Below are 13301 nucleotides of genomic sequence, written 5' to 3' on the forward strand. Positions count from 1 at the left end.
GAACCGGGAGGCAGTGCCCAGCCCCTCACAGTGGATCAGGCTGGAGTTGTGAGGGTGCTGGAGAGTCTGGGCTCGCTCGGACACACTGCTTTCTTCCGCATTTACTTCCAAGCAGGACGGCAGAATGGGCCCGTGCAATTTCCCTTTCATCCACGCAAAATTATTGCAAACCCTATTTCCCCCACCTCACAGCTCAAAAAAAAAAAAAAAAAAAAGAAAAAAAGAAAAACAAAAAAACCAACAGGCTACTAAAACTCTTAATTTGGGAGCTATGTCTGGCACCTGGGTGGCCCCGTCGGGTAAGTGTCCGCCTTCGGCTCAGGTCATGATCTCACAGTTCGTGAGTTCGAGCCCCGCGTCGGGCTCTGTGCTGACAGCTCGGAGCCTGGAGCCTGCTTCGGATTCTGTGTCCCCCTCCTTCTCTCTCTGCCCCTCCCCAGCTCACGCTCTGTCTCTCAAAAATAGAAACAATAAATAAATAAATACAAACAAGTCTCTGCGCTCTGGGAGGAGCCACCCGCTGGGGTTGAGGTGGGAAGGAGCCGTCAAAGACGCACATCAATGCCACCATCCGTCCACAAGGGTCCCCTGTGACCCTGCAGGGAGCCCTGTCCTCTCTATTTACACAGGTAGAGTTGCCTGGAGGCGTTTGGTTTGTTTGCAGTTTCCTGGCAAAATCTCTCCCAAGGGTGAATTTCACAGGCTAGCCATAGGGTGACACGTTGTGCCCAGAACACCGAAGTTAAACCAAGTTAATAAGTGACAGGCAGATACAGTAACTAACGTGGTGGGCGGGGCGGGTGGGTGCTGGGTGAAAGATACAATAACTAACGTCGTGGGAAGATACAATAACTAACGTCGTGTGGGTTTGGACTGCCTGCCAGGCACTGGGCTCTGCAAGGTTCAGAACCGGGATCTGAACCCAGGCGAGCTGGTTCAAGTCTGTTCTCTTCACCACTGGCCCGTGTGTCTTTCCCCTACCTCAAACACTCTTCCCTGGAGGAACCCTCTTCGAGAGCCCTTAGCTGGTTCCAGAAAATGCTTCCCTGCTCTCTTCCCCAGAGCTCCGTTGGAAGCCCTTTCTGTATGTTTCCCTGCAGCCCTGTGCTGAAGTGCCCGCCAGAGGGCAAGACTCAGGACTGAAACACTGGTGGATTTGCCTCTTCCTGTAGACGGTGAGGTCTCTGAGGACAGGGTGGGCATGATATCCGGCACTGCAAGGCACCCCATTGACGCGTCTCAGCGCGCACATTAATGAAACGATGAGAAAGACCAGGTCTTGGTCCCGCGAGAGCCACAAATCCAGGGGGGACAGCTCGGTGTACGAGGACCCTGACCCCTCACAGACGGGCTGCAAGGGTTGTGGCCAAGTTGACAAGTCAGGTGCCAAACCCACGGGGGGAAGGGCTGGTGACCTCCGCCCAGGGAAACAAGGAAGGGAGCGATGGTGTTTAATTAGGGCTGAGTAATAGCTTGGCCAGGCGAGAAGGGAGAAGAAACAACGCGAGTGAAGACAGCTCAGGACACGCTGGAGAGCGGCGAAGAGTATTCCACTTCCGTCATATGCACACCTAACCGAGCTCCTGGGAGAGACCAGCGTCGTCTAGCTACGGTGACTAAAACAAACCAGCAGGAATGTCTCTTCGCTCGGGAACTCCACGCAGAGGGAGCGGGGAGACCACGGTAGGAGCTGATAGCCACAACTTCCCCGGCCAGGATTCCGGACCAGGAATGGATTACCGCTGTGCCGAGTGCTGACCGCCGCCCCCCACCCCCACCCCAGTCTGGGCCTCTGGGTAGGGGCCTGGCCAGGGCTTGTGGCCTCCAGAAGGCTTCATCTAGCACGCCGGTGACCCCCAGATATCAGGAAGCTAGGGAGTGGGGGATCCAGGCAGGCTTTCTGGAGGAGGCGATTTTTGAGTTGGGCCCTGACAGTAGAGGAGGAGCTCACCAGGACAACAGGTGGAAGAGACTTTGGACAAAGGAACAGTGGAAAGTGGTGACCATAGAGATGCTGAATCCACGGAGCAGTTACCCAGGGCCAGCTGGACCTGAGATTCCCCCTAAGCTATCTTGTTTAATCCTCTTAACCCTCCGAGGTAAGGACGAGGGTGGGTTTGAGGTCCTTTTGCGGATGAGCGGATCAGAGCACAGAGAGTTTGTGTAACCTCTGCAAAGGCACACAGCCAGCCAGCCAGCAGTGAAGCTGGGATTCACGGCCAGCGCCCTTGTCCCGCAGTTCCGAGCTGGGGGCACCGCACCGCCACCTGTTCAAGAATCCACTGAGGCATGAAACCAAAGAACGGAGGCAGGCCACGGGGAAGGGAGGGCCAGGTAAGTCACGTGGTTTCCCTGAGCCGTGGAGCACTGGGCAGTAGGAGGTAAGAAACGGGCTGGGAGGAGGACACAGCATTCGGCCCAGGCCAGGAGGGCCACACGGGCAGCGGCCTGGGGTCTGTGTGAGACGGCTGTTTCTGGAGTTTGGGGACTAGACGGAGAGGTCGGACCAAGTGTCCGTGGAGGTGGGTAAGGGCCAGGCTGCTGATGGTGCAAAGCTCCATTTTGGGAGATGGGCAGGAATTAACGGAGAGCCATTGAAGACTCAGGAGCAGGGCCCGATAGGCTCCGGGGTGATGTCAGGAAGACAGTCTCAGAGTCGAGAGGGGAGGTGAGACTTTGGCGGAAACATGCCTTGGAAGGATGCTGCTGTAATCCGGCCTTGCGGGAGGCCACGGGGCCTCACAATCTAGATTACCTGTGATCTGCCGCGATCGCTTCGCGGTTTATATGTTCCTTTTCTGAAGATGTGCACCGTCGCAGGGAGGGGGGTCCCAAACACAGCGCCCGGCTCCCCCCTAAACGCCCCCCACCGAATGCTCCCTGACGTCTCCCGCTAACCCCACACGCCTGGCTCCCGCCTGTGCACAGCAAGCAGTGCCCATCTGGAGCCACTCAGACTTCGCTCTGCACCCCAAGGAGCTCCGCCAGGCGTCTGTGCAAACACCAGAGTGGTCTCGTGAGCAGAACTGGGGGGCGGCAGATTTCCTCCATCGATTGTGGAGCAGGTGCTGCTCGGATCCTTCACGGGATCGCTCCCTGCTTAGCGTGCGTCCCACCGCTCCTGCACCCGTCCCCGCACTGGGCAGACTGCGTCGTGGTGTTCCGTTTCGTAAATCCATCCCGTCTCCTCTGGGCGATGGTAAGACGGTGGAGGGCAGGGGCCTCCCATCGCTATCGTCTACCCTGAACCGATCTTATTACCCAGGAAGGGCTCACAGCAGACAGTTAATGGAAACGCATTGTACGTGTAAGGGAGTGAGGCCGGCTTCTCCTGGTCAAACAAGACTCCCGCAGCGGGAAGAGACTGATTTTTGCAAACTGATGCGATAAAACGTGTTGATCAGAGCAGAGCGCACGTTTCTGAACGGCTCTTCTGAATTCTGAACACAAGTCTGAACAGGATCGAGCTGGGGGGGCTTTGGGGCGCTCTGGTCTGATTGATGAATGGGGCAGGCCGCCGAAGGTTGATTTTCCCCTAGAGATTTCCATCTTCAGGAGAATAAAGGCCCAGGTGGGAAGGGAAGGAGGCCGCTGGAGCGATTGTGTCTGAATCAGCTCCAGCTCAGCCGAGGGCCGGACTTTGGAGACTTTTATTTTTGAGACAGAGGCTGCGGGCAGAGGCTGTCTCCATGGCAACCAACAGCTCAGTCCCTACTCAGTCCCCTTCAGAAGAAGCTGAGAGGGGTAGGGGGGCACACACTCCCTCGATTCTCCCTGGAGAAACGTGCTGGCTTTGGAGCAAGAGGATCCTGCCTTCATCCAGGAAAGCACGTCCCAGGCGGGGCTGAGGCTCCGTTATCACGTGGGGTTGTGGACAATGGACATCCATTTGGCCCCCAAGATAAACCTTGAGAGCCTGTTGTGAGCCCACAGGGGATATCCCTAACCTCAGAAATAACTAGGCATGTCTGAGGGGTGGTGATATGTGGGGGACTTCTTAGAGAAGTCAGCTCAGGTAACCCTGGGAACAAAATCCCTGTAGAAACAAATCTGACTAAACTAAGGGATTTGAGGGGCGCCTGGGTGGCTCAGTCGGTTAAGCTGCTGACTTCGGCTCAGGTCATGATCTCACAGTTCGTGGGTTTGAGCCCCACGTCAGGCTCTGTGCCCTCTCAGAGCCTGGAGCCTGCTCGGATTCTGTCTCTCCCTCTCTCTCTGCCCCTCCCCTGCTCATGCTCTGTCTCTCTCTCTCTCAAAAATAAACATTAAAAATTTTTTAAAATAATAAATAAACTAAGGGATTTGAAGCCTTCTCCAATGCAACTGACCTATGTCCAGACCACCCACGTGACCAGAGATCCAGACACCATCAAGCCCCCAAGATGGACATCCCAGTGACCGAAGGGAAGAAACCACCACCACCACGGACCCATAATCTCAAACCCTGTGACTTGAATGCGTCACACTCACTGGCATCTAGAGCTCTTTGTACTCCAGAGGCTCTGGATAGAGGGTACCTCGTGCCCAGCTCCCCTTTTGCCTTGGCTCTGACATGGAAAGGTTGTTCATTTTTTTTTTAAACTTCTTAAACCAAGGCTAGGGCCGGAGACATAATTGGTTTTCGAGAAGCATCAGTACAAAGCTTGTCCTTCGGTGGAAGAAGCCATCTGGTACCGTTTCGTTTACAGTTAACCTACATAATCCTAGCAGTAATATATGGGGACCTCATTACCCATTTTTGTCTCATTTACCGTAGGCAAGAACTTCCCCCACTAGGTAAGCGATGTTTGTGTTGTTCCAGAACTGGGGCTTCTCCGTTTCCTTACCTCTATCAACAGGAGCACGGACAAGTCATGGAGTAGAGGAGTTCACGGACCAGTTTAGACTTCGGCTGACTTGACCAGGATCTTCTGCATGCTCCAGCCCTGCCAGTTGGGGGACCTGAGATCCGTTTGAGACCTGGGTACAGTCAACAGCCAGACTTGGCAGGGACCCTCTTCCTGTGCTGAATCTGGAGTGTCCTTGCATTTCGGGAGGCCTAACGGGTCACTTCACCCCGCAGCCCCTTCCTACTGGAGCACCTCTTTGGCCACTGCTATCGGAGGGATGTTTCCATTTAGGTGTCACAGAACAGACATTTGTCTTGAATATCCTTTTTTTTGCCCTCTTAAAGCGAGACTAATCTAACTCCAGTTTGGCTGAAAACTTCCTAGGGGAGAAAATTCGGTCTACTGGTTTGGTATAGATAAATGGACATGAAACTTTTTAAAAGTAAAGATCATGGTCTTGAGTTTCACGTGAAGCTAGTGTCACCCTATTTTGACTTTCTTGTTCAGGCCAGGCGTAAAACTTTTTTTCCCAGGAGGTGCAAGGATTTTAAAATTTTCTATACGAAATCATCCCCCCACACGCAAAGGGCCGTGTGTTTTTATAAATACAGTAAAACCTTGGATGGCGAGTAGCTTGTTCTATGAGCGTTCCACAAGACGAGCAAACGTTTCTAATAAATCTTAACCTGATAAACAAGTGAATTGCCTTGCGATGCGAGTAGTATGTGACACCGAACGTCACGTGATCACGACTGAGCCAATGGTTCTTGAAATTCGCTTTGATATACAAGCGCTTTGGATGACGAGCATGTTTCCAGAATGAACTATGCTTGCAAACCAAGGTTTTACTGCCTATAACTCAGTAAGGAAAGAATTAGAGAAGCCACCGTTTTATTTCTCCTCTTGCCACGTGCATGTTTGGTCATTGTCTTACGCACTGTCTCAAATTCCCCTGGTTTTTTGTTTTTTGTTTTGTTCTGCATAGTGTTGTGTCTACCTAAGGAGCTGAGCGGACCTTTCCACAGAGAGGCCCTGGAGTCTAAAATGATCAGGATCATTCACTTATTTGTGTCTTCTGTTACACTCGTGTCTCTTCTTTGTGTCGACAATAAAAATCCTTACTGCTTTCTCAAAAAAAAAAAAAAAAAAAAAACACAACTAAGTAATTCCATTTTATTCTCACCGTCAATAAAATGACCAAAGCAACACATGACAGTTCTTCCTTGTTATTTAATTCATTTACACGCTCGTTTAAACCAAGTTGCACGTTACCAGCAGTGGGGCACAGGACAGCAGCTCAGATTAGACGCACGTTCCGTACCTGTGCTATTTCCTACACCTTAACGTGTTAGAGCTACACCTAACGTAACGACTTTGAATACGCAAAACTCACGTAGAGTGGCCGTGCAAAACCAGCTAACAGACAAGCCGAGCTGAAAACACTCAGCCAGTCCTTCTCTAACACCAGTGGATTTTGAGTATCTGTCCAGGTTCTCTGTCACGAGCGCCAATCGGAGACGTTCTTGTGTTGCTGATACTGATGGGCATGTAGACGTCTCTCTCAAACTAATAAGAACATGGGCAACGGACATAGGAATCTGTGGGCAAATGCATTTTAGCGGGTCCACCGATAGTTATGCTAAATTTGGTCTTATGAGAGGTTTGCAGTGTGATTTCCTGGTTTTATTCAAATTCACTATTTGAATGAGGGTAAGAGGCGAAGATTGTTTCTCCCCGCACAGTGGTATGGATCCAATGTGCCACACACTTTATTTTTTCCCACCAGCACAAAGAGGACATAAATCTCTTCTTGGTGGCTTCAGAAAAGGCAGATATTCCAGTTGCCGTAGTGAAACAAAAGTAACGTTCTCCCACTGACAGAGAAATTTTTGAAAATTCCACTCATTGGCAGTTTTTGCCACTTAAATTTTCCATCTACTTTTAGCATCCAAAACCATGAACCCATCAACCCTTTTGAAGGGGATTCCCCTTTAAGCCATCAATAAAGTTTAAGTAAAAAAATAAAAGTATATAATAAATAAAAGTAAAAAATAATACGGTCATTCCCATATATTCGTTCCTCGCCAGCATTCTGAATGTTGTGAGTAATCATTTTAACTAACGCCCAGACAAAATGATAAGACACTTTTGGGGGGGGGTTCGTGCTTTTGTAGTTTTTCTAATTAGATGATCTTTTAATAGCTTCCTTCTACGGTTTCCTTCTGCAGCCATTGAGTTTATAGTGTATTCAAAGCGGGGAAAACTAATTCTGGACATTTAAAGTGCCTTATGTTCTTTGAGCACATCTTTTGGGCAAAGACACCACCCCTTGCAGAGAAAGCCGGAACGAGAAGTGTCTGATAAGATCATCTCCCCAATTCTATACCGATAACTCCACTACCTGCGATATTCATAGAAGTATGTTGGTTTCTGCCTAAACTAAGGGTTAAATATAATGTCTTATGTTAAAGAGTTCTAAGTTCATGGATCTTGCAACTTAGACGAAAGTTAATAACCCCTATTTGCTATACAATTATGAAAAAAGCCTCGTAAATGGTTTGATCATAAATACGCACTCCTGCGGATCCAGCCACGGGAAAATTTCCCGAGTGCAGAAAAAGATTCATACGCCAAGATGCCTGTCCCACTGACCAGTTGGAAACAGCCTTCAACGACCAGTGTTACGGAAATCACCAGAGGTTGTATATTATGCCATTATTCACATAATGTTTTAGAAGACCAGGAACGTAACAAAACATCCTTGATAAAATACTCAGTGAAACAGCTTATACAGAATCGTGTATGTAGTGTGATGACATCATGTGCAATTTTAAAAGATAGATAAAACATGCATAGAGGAGAACAGATTTGGAAACGCCTCCTAAAATGTTAGCAGCGATTATCTTGAACCACTAACAGGAGTATTTATAGTCTCTCTACTTGTCTGTGTCGTCTGAAGTTTCTACAACATCCATGAATTATCTTTACCGGGAGAAGAAGAAAGAGGAGAAAGGAGCCTCCACTGAAAACAAAATCAGGGGTACCTCTTAAGGTCCCACTTTTGGGTGATTATTCACACCGTTAAGAATGGGGGGCTCCTGGTGAGGGTAAGAGGGTAAGACGTTGCTACATCACCTCCGCTGAGAGATAAAAAGCATAATGAGAAGTGAGAACAGTCTTTCCTGAGCAGAGCGGGCCCCTCTGGTCCTGGCAGGTTTTAGAATCTGCCCTGACTGGGGAGACTTTTGAACAACACGCCGACTAATTAGTCACATATTCCCCAAAGGGAAATAGCCGGGGATCAGCTGAGTTAAACAAACCAACCGTCCAGGAGGGAACGCACGACCGGGTTCTTCTTCCCGGGAGACATATTCTGCAACACGCGGGGGTCAGAAGCAGGGAAATCGAAGGAAGATGGGGGGGTTCAGGATCATACTCCGATCACACAGCAAGTCCGCGGGACCGAGACTCAGGAAGTAACCGGGCAGCCTTGAGGGGAAGCTCTTCCTTAGTGCCCGTCTTCCTGTGTGAGGCCAACCACACGTCCGTTTCTCAGATTTGAGCACACTGGGGTGATTAAAGCCGTCTACTCGGTACCCCGGGCCTGAACAGTTCTTACTGAGTCCTCAGTAACAAAACTGTTCATCAGCACTTGACTTTTTCCCACGTAGATTTCTGAGATCACCTGTGAAACAGAGAAAGAGCACCGTTTTAAGAATGGATTTCCCACTTCCGTTCTCAGGAGACGATGTGCTTCTAAATTCACTGGTAACGTACTGGTCATGGGTCCAAATACACTTCCAAACATGGATTTTCTTTTGGTACTGAATTGGCTACCAGACCACTTTCTTTTTTTTCCTCTTAAAGGTGTGAGTTCTGACCAGTTTGCCATGAGGACACAATGACCACAGGTGAGTGACAGAGGTTCAGCTCAGCCCAGGTTAAGACCCAGAATGGTTCTGAGTACTTTATTCACGAGTGGTTTTCCACTAATAAAAGGATGAATTGAAGGAGCATCTAGGTGGCTCAAGTCGGTTGAGCGTCTGACTCTTGATTTGTGCTCAGGTCGGGATCCCAGAGTCACGGGATTGAGCCCCGCGTCGAGTTCCACACTGGGCGTGAAGCCTGCTTAAGATTCTCTCACTCTGGGGCCCCGAGTGGCTCGGTCAGTTAAGCATCCGACTTTGGCTCAGGTCACAGTCTTGCATTAGTAAGTTCGAGCCCCCGCGTCGGGCTCTGTGCTGACAGCATGGAGCCTGCTTCGGATTCTGTGTCTCCTTCTCTCTCTTCCCCTCCCCTGCTCACACTCTGTCTCTCAAAAGTAAACATTTAAAAAAAAAAAAAAAAGATTCTCTCATGTTCTCGCTAATAATAAATAATTTTTAAAAATAAAAGGGTGAGTGGAAAATAAAGTTAAAAACTGCAACAACTTATTGAAATAAAGTTTTGTCGTGATCCCCCAGGGAACGTCACATTCTTTCACTGACCTAGAATTTCGGTGTAGCAAGGGCAAGGATCAATGGATTATTGTGTAGGGATCAAACCATTTCCGGTGACTGCCTTTCCCCCTCAACCCTCGGGTCCTCAGGTCCACTCTAAGTGCAAAGGTCTGAGAAAACGAATGGCTTTCCGCTGTCCCCAGTTCTTAATTCCTTTCAACCTTAGTGTGCGACAAAGGGAAATAGCTGTAAAGCCATCTGTTGATTCTATTCCAAGTTACTGGATCAACTTGGGGATGGAGAGCCTAGACGGGCCAGTTGGTGAAGACCTGCCCCCACCAAAGCCAGTTCACTCCCACCTGCAGCTGCATTCTCTTTCCTTGCCCTTCCCCCCAAAAAGATTACCGCCACCCCCCCCCGGGGGGGGAGGGGTAGAGAGAGACACTACAAGAATAATGCTTTAGGGGTGCCTAGGTGACTCAGTCGATTGAGCGTCTGACTTCGGCTCAGGTCATAATCTCACGGTTTGTGAGTTCGAGCCCCGCGTTGGGCTCTGTGCTGACAGCTCAGAGCCTGGAGCCTGCTTCTGCTTCTGTGTCTCCCTGTCTCTCTGCCCCGAACCCACTCACATTCTGTCTCTGTCTCTATCAAAAATAAATAAACATTAAAAAAAATTTAGGGGCACCTGGGTGGCACAGTCGGTTAAGCGTCCGACTTCAGCCAGGTCACGATCTCGCGGTCCGGGAGTTCGAGCCCCGCGTCGGGCTCTGGGCTGATGGCTCGGAGCCTGGAGCCTGTTTCCGATTCTGTGTCTCCCTCTCTCTCTGCCCCTCCCCCGTTCATGCTCCGTCTCTCTCTGTCCCAAAAATAAATAAACATTGAAAAAAAAAATTTTTTTTTTAATTTAAAAAAAAAAGAATAATGCTTTAGCAGCATGTAGATGGTTGCCTATAAAATTACATTTTCAGTGAACTTCAAAAGGATATGCCAGATAGATAAGAGAAAAGAAAAGAAAAAAGAAAAGAAACGAAAGAAAAGAAAACGGGTCTTATATTGAAAAGAAAAAAAATATACAAAAAAATTGGGCACGCCAAATTCATTGTTTCTAAAGATATCAGTGGTGATGAATTTATAGGATTTCTGTTTTCTCATATATTCCTCTTCTTCTTTCTTCCTTCTTTTAATGTTTATTTATTTTGAGAGAGAGAGAGAGAGAGAGAGAATGAGCAGGGGAGGACAGAGAGAGAGGTAGAGAGAGAAGCAGGCTTTATGCTGCTAAGGCTCTATGCCTTTCCGATTGTATACGACATGCCGTCTTGCTCTAACAAAGTCCTCCATATACGATCCATAATTGTCAGAACCCAAGGGAAAGTATGCAGTGACCAGAAATATTGAAAGGAGCCTAACGCGACACAATTTCCCCTGTAACACAATCCGCAATGAGAAATTTTACAGTGTAAGTGTTTAATGCACAGCCTGTAATCAGTGTCTGAGCCTCAGCACAGATCCTGACACAGGACATCTGTGAGAAGTTCATGGGCACTCAGTAAACAGTAAGGGAAGGGAGGGAAAGGAAAGGAAGGAAGGAAGGAAGGAAGGAAGGAAGGAAGGGAGGGAGGATGGAAGGAGGAAGAGGGAGAGGGAGTCAGGAAACCTTAACTGCGTTTCCATTCCTCGCAATACGCTTTCTCAACAAATTCTAGTCAAATGGAATCCCCACTGCTGTTTTTTCCTATATCTCCATGTTAACATGTTAACACTTAGGTTCAGAAGGTGGACAGGCCGTGGAAACACAATATTGAAGCAAACGGTAAGATCACGGAGCAAAGCCTTGGGTTCAACTGCCAGTTCCCTGAATTACATGTTTACCGTGCAACTGAGCTATGGCTGAAAAGCCTTGGATGGCTCACTAAAACATTTGTTGGTAGGAAAAACATGACCAGCATACATTTGTCTATCGCACAGCAATACACATGTATAGTGTATAGTGTATCATGAGAATAAGGTACACATTTTAGGCACCGATCCATAAAAATATCCACAAAAGAGAATTAAGTAGCAAGGAAAAATGCCAAGTCTTGAACGGGGGGGGCCTTGATTCGATGAATGCCAAAAGAGCTACATCGTTTGTAAGTCACTTTCGGAGATTCAAAAGGACATTTGCACCCTATCGCTGCCAGCGCTAACCTCTGTGGCAGAGCATCACTGACGCAAAAGTAATGTGAATCCAGGCTTCGCTTCTTCCTTCCTATATCCCTACGTTGTTTGAATTTTGGTAACAGTGCATCATTTTCAAATCTGATGACACAGGAAAAGAAAAGAACCGAAAAAAAATCATGATTTGATTTTATTTATTTATTTCTTAAGAATAATTTATTGTCAAGTTGGCTAACATACGGCGTGTAAAGTGTGTTCTTGGCGCCCGGAGTAGACTCCCATGATTCATCACTTCCATACAACACCCAGGGCTCATCCCAACAAGTGCTCTCCTCAATGCCCATCCCCCGTTTCCCCCTCTCCCCCCCACCCTCCCCCCCATCCACCCTCAGTTTGTTCTGTGTATTTAAAAATCTCATGGTTTGGGGGCGCCTGGATGGCTCGGTCGGTCAAGCATCCGACTCCGGCTCAGCTCATGATCTCACGGTTCGTGGGATCGAGCCCCGCATCGGGCTCTGTGCTGACAGCTCGGAGCCTGGAGCCTGCCTCGGATTCTGTGTCACTCTCTCTCTCTCTCCCCCTCCCCTGCTCACGCTCTGTCTCTCTCTGTCTCTCAAAAATAAATAAATGTAAAAAAAAAAAAAAAAAAGAATCTCATGGTTTGCCTCCTTCTCGGTCTGAAAGTATTTGCCCCCTTCCCTTTCCCCATGGTCTTCTGTTAAGTTTCTCAAATTCCACATATGAGCAAAAACATATGATATCAGTCTTTTCTGACTTATTTCACTTAGCATAAAAAAAATCACAATTTCAAATTAGCCTTAAAATATGTAAATTTTCAGAACAAAAATATAACCCATTAAAATGACTTACCTTGCTGTAATTAGATTTTTCTCCATTAGAGTCCATGAAGTTCTATTTGATTTTATTAGCAATCTCTTTCAGAAGGCCCTTGAGATCATTAATCTTGAAAGGGGAGGGAAAAAAAAGTAGGACGGTCTTAAGATGAATTTTCCAACTTTCAATTTTAAATTGTGACTTTTCCATGAAACAGACGTATATACCAAATAGAAAGTATGACGCATCTTAGAACAGAGTGAGTAGCGTGTGATATGGACCCTGTCCACTGCTTACTTTCCAAAATCGTGTCACTAGCCAATACTCATTAGCACCAATTAGTGGGAGCTTTTCTCAAAGGTAAATCAAAAATGGCTCCCACGTTGAAATGATAGGTTTTAACAACACAGGGAAATAATGTGTAGAGATAATAATGGCATGTGCGATGAACACTAATAAAATCATAAGATACTAACAAAGTTTCACTCTGACAGAAGCATAATACTAATAAAAATAATGTGATATAATACTAACGAATCAAGTTTTTGCAAATAAAGTGTCCACTCCCACCAAAAAAGTATAAATTGTAAAACAATTTAAGTAAAAGGCAAAATAAAATTATTTTCAATACATGCATCTTTCGCAAACTTATCGCACAAGACGAAGGAAGCTTGTTCTTTTTTTTAAAATATTTTTTAAAACGGTTACTTATTTTTGAGAGAGAGACAGAGACAGAGAACGAGCAGGGGAGGGGCAGAGAGAAAGGGAGACACAGAATCTGAAACAGGCTCCAGGGGCCGAGCTGTCAGCGCAGAGCCCGACGCGGGGCTCGAACTCCTGAACTGTGAGATCATGACCTGAGCCAAAGTCGGAGGCTTACCCGATTGAGCCACCCAGGCTCCCCGAATGAAGCTTGTTCTAAATTACATGCCACATCAGCGCACTCAATAAAAGCTTGCGTATTGGGGGATAGTAGAAGGGCTTTAATAAGCTGTTCAAAGCAGATGTCAGATTCCCAGAGCTTGCTCAAGGGATAAGTGAT

The 13301-nt window shown here is 47.7% G+C and overlaps 1 protein-coding gene across 1 annotated transcript in view; it reads right to left on the reverse strand.

Moving 5' to 3' along the window:
• Positions 1–5988: 5988 nt before the first annotated feature.
• Positions 5989–13301, reverse strand: part of TRPM8 (transient receptor potential cation channel subfamily M member 8) — a 96190-nt gene continuing 88877 nt past the window's right edge. The window contains exons 25-26 of the mRNA XM_040450613.1: positions 12296–12388; positions 5989–8514 (exon numbers count right to left, since the gene is read on the reverse strand). Of these exons, the coding sequence (XP_040306547.1) occupies positions 12338–12388 (51 nt within the window). The 3' untranslated portion in view covers positions 5989–8514; positions 12296–12337. The remainder of the gene's footprint in view (positions 8515–12295; positions 12389–13301) is intronic.

Source organism: Herpailurus yagouaroundi, unplaced genomic scaffold, assembly GCF_014898765.1.
Source record: "Herpailurus yagouaroundi ecotype Mexico unplaced genomic scaffold, PumYag 202, whole genome shotgun sequence".
In the NCBI taxonomy this organism is placed as follows: domain Eukaryota; kingdom Metazoa; phylum Chordata; class Mammalia; order Carnivora; family Felidae; genus Herpailurus; species Herpailurus yagouaroundi.